Source organism: Saccopteryx bilineata, chromosome 6, assembly GCF_036850765.1.
Source record: "Saccopteryx bilineata isolate mSacBil1 chromosome 6, mSacBil1_pri_phased_curated, whole genome shotgun sequence".
Taxonomy (NCBI): Eukaryota; Metazoa; Chordata; class Mammalia; order Chiroptera; family Emballonuridae; genus Saccopteryx; species Saccopteryx bilineata.
Window position 1 is genome coordinate 190,512,315 of NC_089495.1, and position 22,534 is coordinate 190,534,848.

Consider the following 22,534-nt stretch of genomic DNA (forward strand, 5'->3'; position numbering starts at 1 on the left):
AGCTGGTGAGCTTTGCTCAAACCAGATGAGCCCGCGCTCAAGCTGGCGACCTCGGGGTCTCGAACCTGGGTCCTTCCGCATCCCAGTCCGACACTCTATCCACTGTGCCATTGCCTGGTCAGGCTGTGCAGTTCTCTTAAATTCATCTTTTAGCTTTCATTAGAAACAGACAACTGTGGGATCCATCCTTACAGGGTTATTATAGGATGGGGAAAGAGAATTTCTGGTTCACTGAGGAGTCAGCCGTGACCATCTCAAAGTTTTCTGCAAATAGAAAGATGGACTTCCTGTCAAATGAACCCTCCCTCCTTCCTTCCCTCCTGACTCCTTGCCTTCCTCATACATTAACACTTGGATTATCCACCAATGGCCAGTCGGGGTAATTCACACTCAAGAGCAGGAAGGGAATTGGGCTCCTTGACACTTCTGCGTGTCTCTGGCCTTTGGACAACCTAGAAGGGCGCCAACACGAATGGGTTACTAGAAGTGAAACCTGTGCTTATCAGGGCCACACTCCACCCCGAGCACCAGCTTACTGGAATGAGGATGCTATTTTTAAAAAGCAGCATCGTGTTTCATCATGGAAATTTTGAGCATCTGAGCAGGCAGCTTGCGGGCTTGCTAATCTTTAGAGTCCTGATGCTCAGGGACTGTGTTCGCTCAGCCTGGGACCCCAGGACCCCAGCAGGGCCTGCCCGGCCTGTAGGACGAGGGGACAAGGGAGGTCCTCGGCAGACAAGTGCTTATGTGAGTCGTGTCGGGTTGGTGTCACGTTGGTTGGCAGTGTCTTAAGGGGCTGGCAGGGCTGGGCTTCTCCTGCCAGCCTGTGTGTGCAGGGGAGTGAGGTGAACGTGGGGTGTTTGTACTGCAGTGCCCATGAGCGCGTGTACCTCTCCAGGTGCCTTAATTATGGGCTTTCCTGAAGGACAAGGCTGCCTTTTTGGGAGGGCGGTTCTCAGAGTGGCTGTGTTTTGCTAGAGCCAGCCACATTCCCAGGTGTTCCCTTCCTTTGTGTGTTGGTGACCTCTCGTGACAGCCAGGAGGGGTGGCACACAGGGCCTGTCTGCCCCAATCTCGCACACTGGCCCATCTCCAGGTTACTGGGCTCTGAGTCACCGTCTTTCTGTATTGCCGGAAAGGAGAATCTTCCCTTCTCCTTTATGTACTAATCTTGGTGTAACCTGCAGTTTGACAGCAGGGCTGTTGGAAAGAAACTGGGTTTGGAGTAAGATGGACATGGTTCAAGGCCAGACTCAGCTGTTTCTCACATCTTGGAAAACCTGGGTGCTTTATTCAACCGTTCTAAGCTTTCTACTCTCATCTGTAAAATGTGAAAGTGATAACATTCTTACCAGTTTAAAAATGAATTTTAGTTTTTGAAGTTGATAATTTGGGCTTGGGAACAAAGCATCTTTGATTGTGCCCACAGTTTCTTAGGAGCCTCAGCTCTGTTTCCCGTCTCAGTGGAGTTTGAAGCCCCAGATGTGGCTACGGTCTGACCCAGGGTGGATGCTTTAGAGTAAAACATTGCAGGGCTGCCAGGTGTGGGTGTGGCCATGACTGTGGGGGCGTGGCCTTGAAGTTGTGTGTTTCCCACAGGTGCTGCGAGGGGCTGAGATGCTGTGGTGGAGGGGAGCCCAGGCCCCGCACCGTCTGGTTGGGACACCCCGAGAAGAGGGACCAGAGGTATCCTCGAAATGTCATCAACAATCAGAAGTACAACTTCTTCACCTTCCTTCCTGGGGTATGTGCGGGCTGAGAACACACCCGTTGTTTCCTCCCACATTAACTGTGTGCAGTGGTGCCAGTCTGAGAAGACTGAGGTCACCGTGGCAGGTTTTGTGAACACACTCTGTCTTTTCCACGCCACCTTAACTACTGGCTGTGCATCTGCCTTGGTCCCCTGCACCTGCAGGTGGCTGCTTTCAGTCTGGAAGGCTGAAGACTACCTGATCCATTAGAGCAGGGGTCCCCAAACTTTTTACACAGGGGGCCAGTTCACTGACCCTCAGACCGTTAGAGGGCCGGACTATAAAAAAAACCATGAACAAATCCCTATGCACACTGCACATACCTTATTTTTTTTTTTTATTTTTTTGTATTCTTCTGAAGCTGGAAACAGGGAGAGACAGACAGACTCCCCGCATGCACCCGACCGGGATCCACCCGGCACGCCCACCAGGGGCAATGCTCTGCCCCTCCGGGGGGTTGCTCTGCCACGACCAGAGCCACTCTAGCACCTGGGGCAGAGGCCAAGGAGCCATCCCCAGCGCCCGGGCCATCCTTGCTCCAATGGAGCCTTGGCTGCGGGAGGGGAAGAGAGAGACAGAGAGGAAGGAGGGGGGGGGTGGAGAAGCAAATGGGCGCCTCTCCTATGTGCCCTGGCCGGGAATCGAACCTGGGTCCCCTGCACGCCAGGCCGACGCTCCACCGCTGAGCCAGCCGGCCAGGGCCACATACCTTATTTTAAGTAAAAAAATAAAACGGGAACAAATACAATATTTATAATAAAGAACAAGTAAATTTAAATCAACAAACTGACCAGTATTTCAATGGGAACTATGGGCCTGCTTTTGGCTAATGAGATGGTCAATGTCTGGTTTTATATTTGTCACTGCTAGCCGAAACAAGAGATATGACGCGCTTCCGGAGCTGTGACGTGTGCATCCCGCGTCACCGGAAGTAGTACTGTACATGAGCGATGCCGCACTTTGCTTCTGCATCCTGTGCTCCTCTCACTGACCACCAACGAAAGAAATGCCCCTTCTGGAAGTGCGGCAGGGGCCGGATAAATGGCCTTGGGGGGCCGCATGCAGCCCGCAGGCCGTAGTTTGGGGACCCCTGCATTAGAGTAACCCCACATTTATTTGGTATGTTGTGTGTAAGGGAGAAAAAGTTACTATGGGAACCTAGCATTGTAACCAAAACACCAAAAAACACCCCGCAGTATTTAAATTTCACTCCTAACCCCTGTCATTCTGGAATATATACTTAGCTACAAGATAGTTGGAGGATAAGAGTATAGAGAAATGAATAAAAGATGTATTTTAATCGTACCATCCAGAGAAAGAATTTCTGTTAACATTTTTGCTCTACTAACATTTTTGCTAATGAATGTTTCTGTTTTGCTTGGTATGTGTTTCTGGAGTCATAGCGTCTTTACATTGACTTACGCAAATCCATAGCCATGTACTCCTCAGACCTTCCCTGGACATGTGGATTAAATAGCTGTTTTTATCCAACGTGGCCTCCAAACACTCAAATTGACTTTATTTATTTTTAAAAGATTTTATTTATTGATTTTACAGAGAGAGGAGAGGGTGGGGGGAGAAATGAGAAGTATCAACTCATAGCTGCTTCACTTTAGTTTTTCACTGACTGCTTGCTGTACATACCTTGACTGGGCAAGCCCAGGGTTTTGAACCAGCGACCTCAGCATTCCAGGTTAATGCTTTATCCACTGCGCCACCATAGGCCAGGCCACTCTGATAGTCTCAGAAGCAGCAACAGCAACCAGTTCATCTAGTACTAGAAAGGGGAAAAAAAGGTACTGTGAGGCCCTGGCCGGTTGGCTCAGTGGTAGAGCATCGGCCTGGCGTGCAGGAGTCCTGGGTTCGATTCCCGGCCAGGGCACACAGGAGAAGCGCCCATCTGCTTCTCCACCCCTCCCCCTCTCCTTCCTCTCTGTCTCTCTCTTCCCCTCCCGCAGCCAAGGCTCCATTGGAGCAAAGTTGGCCCGGGCACTGAGGATGGCTCTGTGGCCTCTGCCTCGGGGGCTGGAATGGCTCTGGTTGCAGCAGAGCAACGCCCCAGATGGGCAGAGCATCGCCCCCTAGTGGGCATGCCGGGTGGATCCCGGTCGGGTGCATGATGGAGTCTGACTGCCTCCCCGTTTCCAACTTCAGAAAAATACAAAAAAAAAAAATGGTACTGTGATTTTTTGAAAGCTAATACAGAAGCACAAATACATTATACTATAGCTTAAGGCCAATTTGAACATTTTTTTAAAGGGTGATTTTGACTATATTCATTGCTAGCTGCCTCAGCCCTCCCTACTCCCTTCCCCCAAATCTCAGTATCTTTTTTTTTTTTTTTTTTTTTTTTACAGAGGCAGAGATAGACAGGGACAGACAGACAGGAACGGAGAGAGACGAGAAGCATCAATCATCAGCTTCTCGTTGCGCGTTGCAACTTCTTAGTTGTTCATTGATTGCTTTCTCACATGTGCCTTGACCGCGGGCCTTCAGCAGACCGAGTAACCCCCTGCTGGAGCCAGCGACCTTGGGTCCAAGCTGGTGAGCTTTTTGCTCAAGCCAGATGAGCCCGCGCTCAAGCTGGCGACCTCGGGGTCTCGAACCTGGGTCCTTCCGTATCCCAGTCCGACGCTCTATCCACTGCGCCACCGCCTGGTCAGGCAAATCTCAGTATCTTAAGTCAAGAAAAAGTTTATTTCTTATGTCTGAAAATTCTGATGCAGACCTGGCCACCCTGTTCCCTCTGGTACTTATGCCTTCTGGTCTACATGCCACTCACGTCCCCATGACCGGGCAAGGGCGGTGGCTTAACAAAGGCTCTTAACAGCCTTAGCCGCAGAGGGGCACGTCATTTTTGCTCATCGTCCAGCATCCCGGCCACGTGGTGTCAGCGTCCCTGCCAGGCACTTGGGAGCAGCCAGCGCTGCCAGTGCCCACCTGCCGCGCGGCATGGGACTCTTCTGCATGCCCATGTCTTATGGTATGGAGATCAATCATGTCATGGAAATGAGAATTTATCTTGCTTTAAAATTTTAAAAAATCTTTTTTTTAATATCTTGCTTTTTTGATCGATTATATAGCTTAAGCATGTCCCATTAAAACCTCTTCTTATAAACAAGATTTTGAGTGGCCTACCTATACTTACAAAATAGGTAGTTTAAGAAATAAAATGTAAGCCTGGCCTGCGGTGGCGCAGTGGATAAAGCATCAACCTGGGATGCTGAGGTCACCGGTTCAAAACCCTGGGCTTGCCTGGTCAAGGCACACATGAGAAACAACCAAAGAACAACTAAAGTAAAGCAACTATGAGTTAATATTTCTTGCCCACCCCACCTCCTCTCTCTGTAAAATCAATAAAATAAAAGCTTAAAAAATAAAAAAGTGCCCCCCCCACCCCAGAGGTAACCATTGTCTTGAAGTTGGTGTTGACAGTGTCCACACGTAAATCATTATTTACATTTTTATTCTTAAAAGTGTATTTTTATTACATGTAGAGCTGTTTAAACTTTATGTGAAAGGTGTCATGTAAGTTGCATTTTTCTCTAGGCAAGTTTTTAAACATTATTCACCTCCACTCAACCTGCTCAACCTCATCGGACAAGCCCTGAATGTCTCCTTTCTCTTCTATCTTCATTCCAGGTGCTGTTCAACCAGTTCAAGTACTTTTTCAACCTCTATTTCCTGCTTCTTGCCTGCTCCCAGTTTGTACCTGAAATGAGACTTGGAGCGCTCTATACCTACTGGGTGCCCCTGGTGAGTACATCAGCATCATTTATTTGCCCAGCGACCTCAGAGGTTTGGGGACAGACGGCTCCTTGTCTCTCTCATCTGAGCATGTGGAGTAGGAGAGCAACCTTTTAGGGGAGAGGGCACCTTCCAGCCGACACCTTGGGAGCCCCCGAGATTTCAAGGTTGAAGCTCCGTTTCCTACATCAGCAGGTCAGACGCTGGTGAAGTCTGTGCCATTCATTCTGTCATTCAGCTCCTCAGTTGTCCTTCATCACAGATAATATTTGTTGCTTGCTTATTGTGAATCACTTGGTTTTAGACTCTGGGGACACAGTGACAAATGAGAAAGACAAAGTGACAAATGAGAAAGACAAAGCCTCTGTCTCCGGGGACTACGCTGTTTGAATTGTTTTCTGAGATCCCGCTTTCTGTTTACTCTGTGTAGAGTATGTAGCGTGAGGGTTTAGGAAGGTGACAGATTCTGTGGTTCAGTGCGTGCGAAGTGTGACAGACAGACCAGAGTGTCCCTCCGTTCCTTCCCTGGCCTCCTTTCTTTCTTCCTTCCCTCCCTCTGGCACATGGCTGTTGAGCACGGACTGCGTGCCAGGCACTGTGCTGGGTGCTGGGGGTGCAGCAGTGAGCACAACATACACATTCCTGCCCGCGCGGAGTTGATTTTCAGAGGGGTAGACAATAAACAGGTTAATAAAATTGTTTCAGATTGTGGGCAGTACTGTGAAAGTCACAGAATAGGTCATAGGAGAGATGGGGTAGCCCAGGCACGTTGAGAGCTCTTTGACGGGATGAAGGGTGGGGGTGGGGGATGTGGAGGGACAGCCCAGTCAGGGTTGTCCTCCTCTCTTGAGGAGATAATGGGAAGGAGAGTAGGAGGGTGGGAGTGTTCCAGGTACAGGAAGCAGCCATGGAAAGGCCCTGGTGTGGGCACTAGCTCAGAGCAGTTGGAGAACAGAAAGAAGCCTAGTGTGACTGGGATGTGGAGAGGGCAGAACTGATGTCTCTTTTTCTCCTAAGACATTATGAAATATAATTGCTGTTTATGTCTCTCTCAGCTGGACTGAGGGGGAACTTCAGATTCTCTTTTCACAAATAGGATTAAATTTTTAATCAGAAGAAGGTTGTTAAATTAGAAAAGATTTAAGTCTCAAAAAAAAAACCATATTGGTCCTGGCCGGTTGGCTCAGTGGTAGAGCGTCGGCCTGGCATGCAGGAGTCCCGGGTTTGATTCCCGGCCAGGGCGCACAGGAGAAGCGTCCATCTGCTTCTCCACCTCTCCCCCTCTCCTTCCCCTCTGTCTCTCTCTTCCCCTCCCACAGCCAAGGCTCCACTGGAGCAAAGTTTGCCCGGGTGCTGAGGATGGCTCTGTGGCCTCTGCCTCAGGCACTAGAATGGTTGATTGCAGCAGAGCAATGCCCCAAATGGGCAGAGCATCGCCCCCTGGTGGGCAGAGCATCGCCTCCTGGTGGGCGTGCCGGGTGGATCCCGGTTGGGCGCATGCGGGAGTCTGTCTGACTGCCTCCCTGTTTCCAGCTTCGGGGGGAAAAAAAAACAAAAAAACCACCATATTTATAGTGGCGGGAGGGGGATGATAAGGATTTGGTGCACAGGCATTTATAGAGTACAGGGAGCCAGTTGCTAAGGGAGCTAGTTGCTCAGGAAGCCGTGAGTGGTGTCTACACACCATAAGTACCGCATTATCAGCCAAATCAGGCCAGCAGCTTAGCCCTGAGAAGAGATGGGGGGAGGGGTTGCCTCCACACAAGCAGCAAAAGTGCTGTTGGAATGTGAGAAGAGTTCTCTCCTGCTCTGAGTCATCGTGGGTGAGATAGGACGCTGGGAGTTGGAGCGAACGTTTGTCAAGCATCCTTGCCTCGGATGACAGACATTCCTGTCTGCGTGCGCAGTGCGTGCGCTCTTGCACCTGCGCATTGCAGACTTGGGCCGGGCTGATGGAACGGCGCACTGGGAGAATTAGGGCTCCTGCCCACCCCAAAGTGGAAAGCACCACACTGTTCCCTCAGGGGCAAACATGGACCTGGAGTTGCCTTACCCACGTTTTACAGTAAATACCCGCATTTTATTTAGAATATATATTTTTTAGTTCTACAACTATTTATTACATACTTAAAGTCAAAACCATAAGTTACTTATTTTAAAAAGTTAATCTGTACTGTATATAAAATATTATTTTTTGATCACCTTGCTAAAGTATAGTTATTTGAAAGATAATACATTCACGTGATTCAAGAAAGAAACAAAAATGTTCCTAGTGAGAAATCTCCCTCCCATCCCAGTTCTGCCCCCAAAACACTGTCATTTTTTTTTTCTTGTTCATCTTTTTAGAGTTTATGAGCAACAAGCACAATGAATAAAAATTTTTGTCTTTTCCCAGCTCCCTTTTGTAACAAGATATACACAGTTTGGAATAAATTATCTTTCTAATTTCCAGCATCTCTCTCTTTTTTTTTTTTTTTACGCATCTCTTTATTCTTAATGTTTAAACATTGACAACTCACTTAAAAAATATTAAAGCATTGTGTGAGTTGGACACAGTCTCCCTGGTGCTCTGCTGGAAGTTGTGGGGAGTCCCTTCTGTCTCCAGCTGGTGGCTTTGTGTTCAGCAAACCCCCACGGGGCGGGGCGTGCGGTGCTCAGACCCCCCCACCTCTGAAGTCTTGTGTATTAAATTCTCCCCTCCCCCAGATCTGCTGCTCTCTACTGCCTCCCAAGTGGCTTCTGATTATTTTTCAATTACAAAGGGGCCCTTTATTATTGGAGAAAAATTTGAAAGACAACCAAAAAACAAACAAACAAAAAAAAAAAACCTCCAAAACCACCTGTGCAGCCACCCCTGAGCTACTGCATTTATGTTTCCGGTCAATTTCCTTTAGTCTCCTCTTACACATGCCTGTGTTTTGTACACATGCTAACATGCAGTGTAGTCAATTATATGTATCATGTCAATGTGTGTGATTTGTACATAGGGATCCCAGGGTGTCCACAAAGACTGCTAGCTGGATGTCTCCCCATCTTTCCTGTGTCTTGCGTCTCAAGTGTGATACTTGTGGCCGGTGTGTCCTCTCCCTGCGTGGTGCCCATCTGCTTAGCCTGTGGTATAAACCCATCATCCTAAGAGTTCTTGGGGTACAGACCTGTTCGCCCCCCTGCAACCTTGTTTACCTTATTATTAGCATCTGTGGTGGGGAGGGGACTTCAGCCGTAGCGGGCATCAGTTTTTCATTCTCTTAACTGGATTCATGGAGAGCATCAGTTTTTCATTCTCTTAACCGGATTCATGGAAAGACAACTAAGGGGTGGTGGAATTCATGCAGGAATTCCCAGGCCTGAGAAAGTGGGGTAGGAAATGAAATCAGCTCTGTCGCATTCTTCCAAAGGTGGCCATTGGAGGGGCCTGTGGCATGGAGGCCAAACATCCTAGTAGGGAGAAGGCTTCCTCACTTCGTAAGTGAGAGTGTGAGGAGCCAGGAGAATGGGGAAGTTGCTTGAGATCGCACCAGGATGTGAAGTGCTGTGGTCTCACAGAGGCGGGAACTCACTCTTTTTCCAAGGAACAGACTTGGGACATCAGAAGGGCTGTGGGATGTGTGTGATGCCATGTGTACAAGGATATTCTTTGCAACGTGGTGTGGATTATGAAAAACTGGCAACAAACCCATGGCCGTCAGTAGTTACCTACATGCTGGTGGAGCTGAATTCTGGGACGTTGCCCAGGAGTGAGAAACCTTGAAGTCACTCCACTGGTGCCTTTGCAAGGAAAGATGTGACTCATATTTTTGTTTACATGAAGAAAAGTAAGTTGCAGCCTGACCAGGAGGTGGCACAGTGGATAGAGCGTCAGACTGGGATGCAGAGGACCCAGGTTTGAAACCCTGAGGTCGCCAGCTTGAATGTGGGCTCATCTGGTTTGAACAAGGCTCACCAGCCTTGAGCCTTGTTTTAAAAAAGGAGTCACTCGGTCTGGCTTAAGCAAGGGGTCACTCGGTCTGCTGTAGCCCTCCAGTCATGGCACACTGAGAAAGCAATTAATGAACAACGAAGGTGCCATAATGAAGAATTGATGCTTCTCATCTCTCTCCCTTCCTGTCTGTCTGTTCCTCTCTTCCCTCTCTCTGTCTCTGTCACACACACACACACACACACACACACACACACACACACAGTAAGTTGCAGAACAAATGGACAGTATGCTCCACTTTTTATGGCTCCCTCTCTTCCCCCCAACAAATACGGGGTGGGAAAAAGTAGGTGTTGAGTTGCGAGTTCATGAAACACAGAGTTTATTCCTGTATTATTATTTACTAATTATTGTGTTATTTGTATTACAACTGTAAACCTACTTTTGCCTGCCCCTGCATTTCTGCATGCTTACGCCTGGAAGTTTCTTCACCAAAGCCAGTGATCATCTATAAAGCTGGGAGTTGCCTTTTATTCTTGTGTTTTTTATTTTACTGTGCTGAGACTTTGGTCTTAAGTCACCTCAGCAGAAACTGAATGGGTCTGATGTTTGAAACGCTTCAGAACGGTGTTGCTCCCTTCTGCAGGGGAAGCCCGGATTGGTACTTGGGGTTGGTGAATGAGGATCAAGGTGTTGAATGCGACTTGATCGCAGGTGCTGTTCCCTTTTCCATTATGAGTATTTTCTATGCCAGCACCTGTGATGGCAAACTCCAGGGTGTGCGGGAGCCGCTCAGGTAATGCAGGGGGGAGAGTGGAGAGAGGGTCTGGAGGGGGGGGGGGGCTGGGGTGACCTCGAGGGCTCCCATCCGGTTCCAGCCCTGTCTCCTTGCTGAACTGTCACTTGCGTTTTCCAGGAGAAGTGAGGAGGCCCGAGGTTCAATATAAGCCACCGACTTCCCTGGTTTCCCTGGGACTGTGGCCCTGGATCGAAGCCTGGCAGGTGCACAGCGGCCTCAGGCCGGCTTTCCCCCAGGATGGCTCAGGACCTGGAGGGGATGTTGGTCTTGGTGTACTTCTGGCTTTCTTTCCAGGGACCACAGAGAAGAGAGTTCAGGTTCAAAGATGGATTAGACAGCATCCACGTGCAGGTGGCTGTAGCTGATGTTCCCTAAATGGCCTCGATTTTATGCAGGGAATCAATTTCCAGTTCTTGGCTAGAATATTACACTTTGAACTGTCTCTGACCACCTGGAAGTCCTTTCACGTCAAGCCCAGCTGTGGGTGCCGTGGCTCAGTGTGAGGGCCGTGGAGTCGAACGGTTGAGGTGCAGGTCTTGGCTGCACTTGGATGAGAAGTTGTGTGGTGTGAACAAGCTTTTCTGAGCCTCAGTTTCTGTAAAACAAGGGTGATCATGCCTATTTCCTTGGCTGGTTGAGGGGATTAAGTGTAATAATGCACATAAAATGCTTCCTGGAGCTCCTAGCATATGGACATGGCTCATTTAAAACTTAAGTTCTGCACCGGTGACACTGTTGTTCTTTGTCTGGATGAAGCTGTAGCTTTCACTAACTTTTTTCTTGGTGCAAGTATATAAAAGAGAGAAGTTCTTCAGGAGATAGCTGAAATAATCCAGAAAATTGTATGAAGCTCAAGTAATCTAGGTTCTTTCTTTGTTATTACGATATGTTCTATACACCGTAAAATGCACAGATAGGAAGTTCTCAACTCAACCGTGTCAACCCCACCGCAGTCAAGACATTTCCATCACTCCAGAAAGTTCCCAGCGCCCTTTTCCTGCCAACCCTTCCCCCGCCAGAGGCAACTGCTATTCTTGATTTCTGTCTCTTACAGATTAGTTTTTGTAAATCTATTTTTTTAAAATTATTTTTATTTATTCATTTTAGGGGGGGAGAGAGAGAGAGAGAGAGAGGGAGAAAGAGAAGGGGGAGGAGCAGGAAGCATCAACTCCCATATGTGCCTTGACCGGGCAAGCCTAGGGTTTTGAACCGGCGACCTCAGTATTCCAGGTCGACGCTTTTATCCACTGCGCCACCACAGGTCAGGCTGTAAATCTATTTTTGATGTACAACATTACCAAAGAGGTGATACTACCAGCACCTTCATAATTTCTTATCTGTGCACAGTCACCACCTGTGGTTTAATTCACAAGCTGAGTTTGAGATGGACAACTCGAGGCTGATACAACTTTTAAAGCCTGGTTCTAAATATCTGTGTTTTTTAAGGACCTCCGAAGTCGGATGGTTGGACTTTATGTCTGGATGACTTTTGCATCTGTTTGTAAATCAGTATCTAGCCCCAGGGACGGCGCCCTGTAGGATTAATGAGAACTCTGGTTGGGTGGGTGGGTGGGTGGGGGGGTTAGATAGGATAATGTAGGAGGCCTTATTTATTTGCAGCAGGGAGGTGAGTGGCTTACGTCTTTGTCTGAGTGCACAGTTTTCATTGACATCAGTGGGATTCAGCCAGACCCTCCAAGGAGAAAGAGAAACCGGAACAATTGAAAAAACAAACAACAGAGACGTGGGTTCTGGCCCGGAACAACAAGACAGCGGCGTGGAGGAGGGGCGGCGATTCCGCATCCGGGGTCTGTGCGCGGCTGGGGCGGGTTCTCCCTCTCCTCCCTATGTGGTCTGTTTATACTTTTGTTCTGAAATAGACCCGTTTTGCTTTGGCTGCAGTTGTGTCCTTTCCTTCTGATTGGAGGCAGGAGGAGCCCTTTGAGGGTAAAGATGTCTGGAGCTTCACAAAGCAGCACCTCTCTGGCTAGATTTGCATAAGAGACTTAAAGTCCTTTGAATCGAAGGAAGTTGATGCATTTCATTTCACGGGGTCCACGGTATGAGAATGAAACCAGCGAAGTATCACCACTGTGAACCTTGTGGTGATCTTGCTTTCTGTATTTTTAAGAAATGTCTTTAAAAGGAGAAATGTCGCCTGACCAGGTGGTGGCGCAGTGGATAAAGCGTCGGACTGGGATGCGGAAGGACCCAGGTTCGAGACCCTGAGGTCGCCAGCTTGAGCGCGGGCTCATCTGGCTTGAGCAAAGAGCTCACCAGCTTGGACCCAGGGTCGCTGGCTCCAGCAGGGGGTTACTCGGTCTGCTGAAGGCCCACGGTCAAGGCACATGTGAGAAAGCAATCAATGAACAACTAAGAAGTCGCAACGCGCACAACGAGAAACTGATGATTGATGCTTCTCATCTCTCTCCGTTCCTGTCTGTCTGTCCCTGTCTATCTCTGCCTCTGTAAAAAAAAAAAAAAAAAAAAATTTAAAAGGAGAAATGTCAAGGGCCTTTTGAAGGAAAAATGAACGAATGAATGTACTTGCCTTTTATGGATACAGGAGGAAAACACTCTAGGTGGAAACAGGTTCTTGCTGTGGGTGACATGTACGCCAACCCCCGCCCCAGTGCAGGAGTTGAGGTACCTGACTCAGGAATCTCAGGCAGTTTTTTTGTGTGTGTGTCTTTTTTACAGAGATAGAAAGAAAGAGTCAGAGAGAGAGGGATAGATAGGGACAGACAGGAACAGAGAGATGAGAAGCATCAATCATTAGTTTTTCGTTGGGACACCTTAGTTGTTCATTGATTGTTTTCTCATATGTGCCTTGACTGCGGACCTTCAGCAGACCGAGTAACCCCTTGCTCGAGCCAGTGACCTTGGGTCCAAGCTGGTGAGCTTTTGCTCAAACCAGATGAGCTTGCGCTCAAACTGGTGACCTCAGGGTATCAAACCTGGGTCCTCCGCATCCCAGTTCGATGCTCTATCCACTGCGCCACCGCCTGGTCAGGCTCAGGCAGTTTTAAATATTCTTTTTATTGGTTGGTACTTACACAGTGAATACTTGGTGATATTTTCTTTTCTTACAATGTTTTCTTTATAAGAATTACCGCTAGACTAAAGTCCCCTTCAGCCCCTGCCTTCGCCGTCCTAGTCCCTTCCTGGCAGAAGTGGCCCACCAGTAGTTAAGGAACTTGGGAAGTCTGTAATAGTGTGTGGAATCTTTGTTGTTTTTGCGAATGGTGTTACATTGTACGTTCAATGAAAGGTTGATTTCCCCTACTGGCCCTGTCCAGGCAGACAGAGTGTTTCTCATTCTTTTCAGCTATCTGCTGGTGGTCCATCTCATGGGCGCCCCCACCCGAGCCAAGCGCCTCTAGACGCAGAACAATGTGGCTCTGAAGGGCGAGGACTCTCGAGCCAGATTTCCTGCATTCAGAATTCCTGCTTATCACCTAGGAGCTTTATTACACATCCTCTCTGTGCCTCAGTTTCCTCATCTGTAGCACGGTGATCTCAGTAATAGTAACCTCGCGTGGCGGCGAATCTCATGGGGTTGTTGTGAGGGTGAAAGGTGCCAATGGATGGGAAGTACTTTGAAGGGTGCCCAGCACATGGCTCGTCAGTCACAAATGTTAGAGGGCCCCACCCCTCAGCCTTTGTTTGTGGATGGACTGTTTGGGTGTGTCTATGTGTTTCATTCTTAGAAACTGTGTTAAGGTGGTGAATAGGAGTGTCCTCGTACACAGGGGTCGTGAGTGTTCCTTCCTCCGGAGTGTGTGTGCAGGAGGCATTCGGAGAAGTGGGCTTGCTGGGGCAGGTGCATTTGGGATAATTAGCAGGTCCTGCCCTGCTGTCCCTTGGCTCTTTCTGTCCTGGACCCCAGGAGAGGAAGGTGGGTTTCAGCAGGGCTCATCCCCTGTCCCCTCTCTCTGCAGGGTTTCGTGCTGGCTGTCACCATCATCCGAGAGGCGGTGGAGGAGATCCGATGCTACCTGCGGGACAAAGAAGTGAACTCCCAGGTCTACAGCCGACTCACAGCGAGAGGTCAGCCTCTGGGCTCCACAGGGACTGCCTCCTGCCGCCTGGCTGGGCTGCAGGGCTGCAACTTCATCATGGGTCGCTGACAGGGAGCAGAGTTCAAGACCTGGGGCCGGTGGTTGTGTGTGGGCGCCGCATGGCAGACAGTCTCTCAGTTGCTGGTACCAGGGAGGCCAGCGGGTTCCCTCCGGGGCTTGGGAAGACGGGACTGCATTCCCAGGTTGCTTGCCAGGCCCTCCTAGAGATGGTCTTGTCGGCTGACTTGTGCATCGTCAAGCTGGAATTAAATTCTGTGCATTTGGCATCCCCTGCTCCCTAATTCCTTACCCTCATGGCGTCTAGCTGCGGAGGAAAGGGGTACGTGCCAGCCACCTTCACGCGGGAGGCTGCAAACTCTGTCCTACATCCCTTTCTAAGGATGCCCAGCTTTAAAAGATCTTCAGCATTACAAAACTAATGTTACAACTTTGCAACATTAGTTTCCATTAACCTGTGTATTTATATACTTTTAAAATGAATTATAATTGACATACAATATTAGCAACATTACTTTTTTTTTAAATTGAATTTATTGGGGTGACTCTAGTTAACAAAATTATACAGGTTTGGGGTGTACGGTTCTTCAGTACACCTTCTGTACACCATATAATGTGTTCGCTCCCCCAAGTTAAGTCTCTGTCCTTCACCCTTTTCTTCCCTATCCCCTACCCCATCCTAGCACCAGATTTACATAAATACCGCATCTGGGAAGACTTCTTTGCCAGCATCTTATAAATCCTAAGAATTGCAGGGTGGAAAGCCTATAGTCTGACCCAGAAAGATAACTGCTTTGATCATTGTACACCTTGCAAGACACGTGCATGTTAAGTGGTGGAATTTAAAAACCCACCCCAAACCCCACAATACAAACCCAACCACGGCTGACTTCTGTTTCCAAACCCCCAATTTCCTGTAAGGTTGTCTTTATAAAGGAGAGAAAGTTCCTGAAGATGAGTGACCCATTGAGGGATTAATGGTGTTTTAGGAGAGGCTGAGGGAATACAAACTGTGCCTTTCCTGCCGGAAATGGCGAATTGTGGAAAAGATAAGATAGATGTGGAGAGAGCTGGTCCTTGAGCCGGGGCACCAGCTGCTTTTGTTAGGGCTTTAGCCTTCCAAAGAAGCCGGCCATGCATGGTTTCAGGGTTTTGTGTAGAATTTTCCTTTTGAGACAATGTCAGAGGAATATGTTTTGTGACCCCCCCCCCACCTCAACATAGAAATTTTAACAAAATTCCTTGAAGACATGAAAGAATTTTGTTTTAGTGGGTTGAATAGATTTTCATAGTTGGTGGTCTTAAAAATTTGCAAGTCTCAAGGAGAAGGGGGAATTTAGAGTTGGTATAGAAATACATGCTTTATTATTGCAAAACTGCTGTATTTAGGACATTCTGTGAACTAAAGAATAAAAAACCCAGTGTAATCTTTGCTAAAGCAGGTGGCTTCAGCTTTCCATGTGGGTAATCAGAAGACCCCTCAGGAGGGCGTGCTTTTTTGCGGTTCATGTATATTAAATCCTCCCTTAATGACATATTCTGACTATAACATTTAAAATGCTTGGCAACCGACAAAAGCCCCATCAGAGAGGGCTGGTGGGTCTATTTAGAGCTCGTGAGGAGGGGCCTTGGGCTGCCCCCCATCCATCCATCCATGCGCCTACCCCGCTTTGGTTCTTTTCATATTGCAATTGCCCCTCCCCCTCCATGGTTTCAGAGCAGACCCCCTTCTCAGCTGCGGCTTGAACCCCGCTCAGTCCTTGAAAAGGTCCTAAGGAGAATTGGCAGATGGCTCTAGCAGTAAAAACCTGTCCTCCTTTGTTGGTCTCCTTTTGTGGCCCCAGGTCTCCATTGTCATGCCAATGGGACAGTAGAGGCGGACACAGACCCCAGCTCTGAATATTAACCCCGGCCCTAGCCCCCGCCATTTGTTTTGAAAGCCCCCCCCTTGGAAAGGGTACCAAAGACACTGTCAGCTGGGAAAGTGATGGAGGTGAGTTTAGTTATTTGATACGCTTTGGGGAGGAGGGGCCCAAGGAAGAAACCTAAACGGGAGGAGTTCAGAGAGGGGAAGAGAAAGAATCCTCTTTTGACCTTGCCTTGCTGTTTAATTACTTGATAATATTTTCTCGAGTGAGGCATTTCACCAGGAATTTCATTTCGTGAAGTTCAAAAGTGAAACGAAACAAATAGGGATATGTCGAGCCATGCGGACTGTTTTCTTTCTTTTTTTTTTTAAATATTTATTTTTATTTTTTTTATTTTATTTATTCATTTTAGAAAGGAGAGAGAGAGAGAGGGAGAGAGAGAAACAGAGAGAGAGAAGGGGGAGGAGCAGGAAGCATCAACTCCCATATGTGCCTTGACCAGGCAAGCCCAGGGTTTCGAACCGGCAACCTCAGCATTTCCAGGTGGACGCTTTATCCACTGCGCCACCACAGGTCAGGCAGGACTGTTATCTTTTATGACCATGTGACAGTCTTCCAATGGACTTTTCCACCCTAGTTTTGGAGTTCAGAAATGTATAGAAACCAGAATATCATGACCTTGATCGCTTGATTTTCTTTTTAATCAAGTGAGAAACAAGGAGGCAAACAGACAGACTCCCACGTGTGCCCAGACTGGGATCCACCTGGCAACCCTCATCTGGGGCTGATGTTCTGACCATCTGGGGCTGCTGCTCCCTTTCTTGACAACTAAGCCATTCCAGCACCTGAGGCGAGGCCATGGAGCCATCCTGAGCACCTGGGGCCAACTTGCTCATTGGTGCCATGGCTGCTGGAGGGAAAGAGAGAGAGAGAGAGAGAGAGAGAGAGAGAGAGAGAGAGAGAGAGAAAAAAGGGGTAGGGGTGGAGAAGCAGATGGGCACTTCTCCTGTGTACCCTGACTAGGAGTCAAACCTGGGACTTCTACATGCTGGTCTGATGCTCTACTGCTGAGCCAACTGGCCAGGGCAAAAAAATTTTTTTTGTTAATATATATATATATTTTTTACAGAGACAGAGAGAGAATTAGAGAGAGGGATAGACAGGGACAGACAGACAGGAACGGAGAGATGAGAAGCATCAATCATTAGTTTTTCGTTGCGCGTTGTGACCCCTTAGTTGTTCATTGATTGCTTTCTCATATGTGCCTTGACCGCGGGCCTTCGGCAGACCGGGTAACCCCTTGCTCGAGCCAGCAACCTTGGGTCCAAGCTGGTGAGCTTTTGCTCAAACCAGATGAGCCCGTGCTCAAGCTGGTGACCTCAGGGTCTCTAACCTGGGTCCTCGGCATCCGAGTCTGATGCTCTATCCACTGCGCCACCGCCTGGTCAGGCTTTGTTAATATTTTTAACTAACAAACAAGTTGCAAGAGAGTTCTCATATAAAACTTCGTACGTGCCTGTCGCCTAGATTGTCCCATTGTTAATGTTTTGCCACATTGGCTTTACTAGTCTCTGTCTCTAGGCCATTAGAAAATTAAGGTAAAGATATCATTCCCTTTTGTCTCTAAATACTTCAGTGTTTAATTCCTAGGAGGACACTTCTCTGACATAACACAGTAAAGTTAGCCAATTCAGACACTTAACATTGAGGCATTACTATTAACCTAATCTAGAGTCCTTACTCAAAACTGGCCATTTGTCCCTACAGTTTCCTTTAATAGCCTTCCCCCCCCCCCCCCCGATCCAAGAACCAATCCACGATTTCCATTTGCTTTCAGATGTTTTCTCCTTTGTTCCCTCCAACCTGGCATAGCTCCCTGGTTTGCTTTGTCCTGACATTGACATTTTTGAAAAAGACAGGCCAGGTTTAGGCCAGTTACTTCCTACCTTGTCCTTGACATCTCAGAGTGAGATTCACAGCGTGCATTTTCTTTTTTTTCTTCTTTATTCAGTGAGAGGAGGGGAGGCAGAGACAGACTCCCATATGTGCCATGACTGGGATCTACCCGGCGAGCCCACTGGGGGGTGAGGCTCTGCCCATCTGGGGCCTTGTTCTGTTGCTCAGCAACCAAGCTCTTCTAAGTGCTTGAGGAAGCCATCCTTAAAGCCTAGGGCCAACTCACTCCAATCAAGCCATGGCTGCAGGAGGAGAAGAGAGAGAGAGAAAAGTGAGAGGGTGAGGGGTGGAAAAGCAGATGGGCGCTTCTCCTGAATCGAACCCAAGACATCCACATGCTGGGCCTGATGATGTCTTCCCAGAAGAGATGACCTTCATCCTGAGTCTCACAGGAGGGAAGAGAGCAGGCCTGGCTACATGATGTGTGGTGCCCAGTGCACAGTGAACCCGTGGGGCCCTTGTTCAAAAATCACTAAGATTTTCAAGATGGTGACAGGAGAGCATTAAAGCAAGTAAGGGACCCTTCAGATCAGTAGCAGGATCACATGCCCATGAAGTTGCCTTGCTAAAGAGCCCCCAGTCTCGACGGATGGGAATGCGGGGGACAGAACCCCGGATTCCAGCTCCATTTTGTTCTCCCCACTGAGGCCGCCTTTCCTGAGCCTCTCCATTCCTGAGAAAGCAGAAGGAAAGGCCGTGGAGGCCAACGAGGACCTAGGACTCTGGGGAAGCCGACCGTGATTCCGGAACCTGCGTACGAGGCGAGCTGTGGGGAGAAGGTGGCCCTGGAGTTGTGTGGCCCTGTCCATGTTGGAAAGAGGAGGAAAAGAACAATGAAGACAGGTTACCGACCGTAAGCCAGCCAGGTGCTGGAGGAAGTCTCGCTTGTCATTTTTAAACAGCCCTGTGGTGGGTGGGACCTCTTACCGGGAACCGAGGTTCAGAGAGGGCAAGTACCCTCCCTGTCTGAGATGAAGTAGGTAGTGGGTGACTTGAACCCCGGCTTGTCTGAGTGTAAGACCTTGGCCTGACTTGAACCCCGGCTTGTCTGAGTGTAAGACCCTGGCCTGTACGTCCAGGCGCCCACCATGTCCCGGGGGCTGAGCTCAGCACTTGCTCAGCAGTTGCTGTCGTGTTCAGCCTTCACGCAGAGGCTGCGGAAGGAGACTCGAAAGATTTAAGTCATTTTGAAACACAGTTCTGAGCCCAAAGAAACCTATCAATCCAGCTTTCTTTAATCTAAGGTGGACAAACTGTTGAAAACCACGTCAGAATAATGCTTTCAGATAAAACAAAAGCCTCCCCTTAAGGTCCTCCTGCTTAAGATCCGCATTTCAGCGTGATCAGAGGCTTAAGAGAGAGGGTCCAGATCTTTATGAGTTATATGGCTCTCATGATAGAGCTGTCTCCCCAAATTAATAGCATTTGGGGCACTGGAAATCCCACGAGCCATGAAGAGAGGATCTTGAAGTTGGAGGAGACCCAGCAAGACTTAAGTTACTTGAAAGATTTGGGTTGAGTCAGGAAGGAAGAGTAATGAGGAAATGAATGATGTCTCTTTACAACTTGTCTTCCCCAAACCGAAAAGTTTAATTCGGAAGCAGGGTCTGCCTTGATAATCCCGGGTGGCGAGGGCAGTTGGATTTGCATTTTCACAGGATGAATTCCAGGGTCTTCATACCAGGAATGTTTTCCCAGACGGACTTGTGATCAAGGGCTAAATGAAGCAAGCTGATAATTAGCCTTGAAAGAAACTGCAAACAGAAGCATAATTAACACAATCGGCCGATGTGTCTTTCCTGCTGGGGACATCTGGGCACACCGTCAACCATAAGTTATAAGCCAAAGGGAGAGAATTCTCCCATCCTGAGCTTTTTAGTACACATGCGATAGAAGAGAATGGAGTTATCATTCCTCTTTCCCCAGTTCCATGGTGTCAGAATGATTTTAAAGATTTCAGCCGCAATTTGAGAATGCTGTCTTCTTTTCAGTTCAATTCACAGTCCACACGGGACCATTATTTAGGATTGCAGTTTAATGTGGCTAAATTTTGAGGTCAAAGAACCTACATGTGTTTCTTCTGGGGAATTGTATTCTATTGGAGTTCATCAGAAGATAGGATAGTGTAGGGAAGATGGGTTCATTCATGGGGAGTAGTTTAGCTGCTTGTTAATTACCTAAATCGACATTTTGGATTCCTAAGCACAAGTGCCATTGATGTTTTCAAAGTGTAAACTCTTTTCAGATGTAGGAGAACACTAAGATATATGCCTTATGTATATTTTTTAGAGACGAGAATGACAGTGATGGTCTTTTTTTTATATTATTGCAGAAAAAGTCCTTTCCTAAGGATTACAACTACAGTTCAGTGAGCAAAGAACTCCCCTTCCCGAACTTCTCTCGTTAAGATTCAGAACATCTGCTTTTACGAGTCTTATTTAAAACAGATCTTGCCCGATGCTTTCTATACATTCTCTGACTGATGCATAGTCGTTATTTCAGCCTCCTAAGTTTTTTTTTTTTTGCTTTCTTCTAACGTACTCTATTTCACTTTATTACAGATATTGGTGAACTAATCTGTTGTTTAATTAAAAAAATAAGACCTGAAAAAAGAAATCTCTCACATGCAGATTGCACTGTTATCTCTCGCAGAACCTGTTTCCCCCTGCCCGGGTGTGTTGGTCTATCTCATCATTATTGGGCACCAGAAGCAAGGAGGACCGTTTATATATTTATTTGAAAAGCCTCTGTTGGGTATAAACTTGTCACATCAAAACTTCAGCCTTTTTTTTTTAAGTCTTCACTATTTTAAACATAAGCCCCAGGAAGTGGCCGTGGAATTTACAACAATACTTTTCAACCCCTTTGCCTGTTTTCAAATAACAGGCTTTCCTTAGTCTTGGGGGAAAATGCAGGCAAGTCTCTTGGAATATGAAAATTTCCAGTTTAAACCCTCTGCACTCTGCTGGGTCTGCAGAGGCGTTTTAATGTCAACCCCAGGAAATGTACACATGCCGCAGAATTTACAACTCATCACTGTCACAGTCAGATTAGAGTGTGAGTTAAAGAGTGAAACATTAACCAGGGTTAGCTCACAGAGCTGGCTGTTTTAGATCTATAAAAGCAGTCTATATCCTGCATGCACGGTGAAAAATCAAGGCTAGCTGGTGGGGCTCGGGGTCAAAAAATAGACCCACACAGATCGGTGCCCAGAATTTATTTTAAAAAACTTTTTTTTTTTTTTCTGCAGGCTGTTCTGCATTTTGACTGAATTGTCATTTGCTTGTTTCCACTCAAGGGAAACATCTGGTTTCTGCCCCCGGTGTAGACAAACTGCTCTTATTCTGAAGCTGTCATCCATGAACAGCATGGTTGGGACTCAATAGGTTTGCTTATGAAAGGCTTGGGGTCCATCTCTACAGAAATAAACAGCTCTAGTAATTGGAAGTTTGTTCCCTGTTATAAAACCCCGGCTCAGAGGCGGCCTGGGTGAAGTGGCGAGAGCTGAAAGGAAGAAATTTATTTGATAGAAAGCGTTTAATGGTGGAGGATGTGGCCAAGAAGAGAATTTTCCCCTTAACTTCTGTAAAAATCCCTTAGCCAGCTTCTGTAGAGTTCCTGCAAATGCGTTTAAAAAACGCCCAGCACCTGCAGATTAGAGATGGGTGTTGTTACAGAGTCCAAATGAGAAAAGAGATCTGAGGGGAAAAGTGAAGAGGTCTGTGGCTTCAGGTCTTCGAAATGGGCCAGGTTTTCCCGGGCACGTGACAAAGATGATGTTCCTGGGTGTTTCTGAATCTATTCAGGACCAGCGACGTAATTCTTGGGGCCCGGTGTGAATAAAAATTAGGATCCCTTGTTTGGAGGTTATTAAGAATTGTAAGGTGGGCCCTAGCCGGTTGGCTCAGCGGTAGAGCGTCGGCCTGGCGTGCGGGGGTCCCGGGTTCGATTCCCGGCCAGGGCACATAGGAGAAGCGCCCATTTGCTTTTCCACCCCCACCCCCTCCTTCCTCTCTGTCTCTCTCTTCTCTTCCCGAAGCCAAGGCTCCATTGGAGCAAAGATGGCCCGGGCGCTGGAGATGGCTCCTTGGCCTCTGCCCCAGGCGCTAGAGTGGCTCTGGTCGCAGCAGAGCAACGCCCTGGAGGGGCAAAGCATCGCCCCCTGGTGGGCAGAGCATCGCCCCTGGTGGGCGTGCCGGGTGGATCCTGGTCAGGCGCATGCGGGAGTCTGTCTGACTGTCTCTCCCTGTTTCCAGCTTCAGAAAAATACAAAAAAAAAAAAAAAAAAAAGAATTGTAAGGTGACAACAGTCAGTCACCCAGCCCAGAGGTTGGCAGGGGCTCTGTGGGTGCATAGGTCACACTGCTGTGTCAGGAGTCTCTGGGGTAGGTGAGGGAAAAAGTAGGCGTTGGAAA

General features: G+C 48.0%; 1 protein-coding gene across 3 annotated transcripts in view; it reads left to right on the forward strand.

Annotated features, from left to right (window-relative positions):
* Window positions 1-22,534, forward strand: part of ATP9A (ATPase phospholipid transporting 9A (putative)) — a 120,279-nt gene that overhangs the window by 24,331 nt on the left and 73,414 nt on the right. For 2 of the 3 annotated variants that reach the window (XM_066237662.1, XM_066237663.1), the window contains exons 2-4: window positions 1,600-1,744; window positions 5,394-5,507; window positions 14,158-14,266. In XM_066237662.1, the coding sequence (XP_066093759.1) occupies window positions 1,600-1,744; window positions 5,394-5,507; window positions 14,158-14,266 (368 nt within the window). Of the gene's footprint in view, window positions 1-648; window positions 748-1,599; window positions 1,745-5,393; window positions 5,508-14,157; window positions 14,267-22,534 lie in introns of those variants that run through there. The other variant, XM_066237664.1, reaches the window with a different exon arrangement.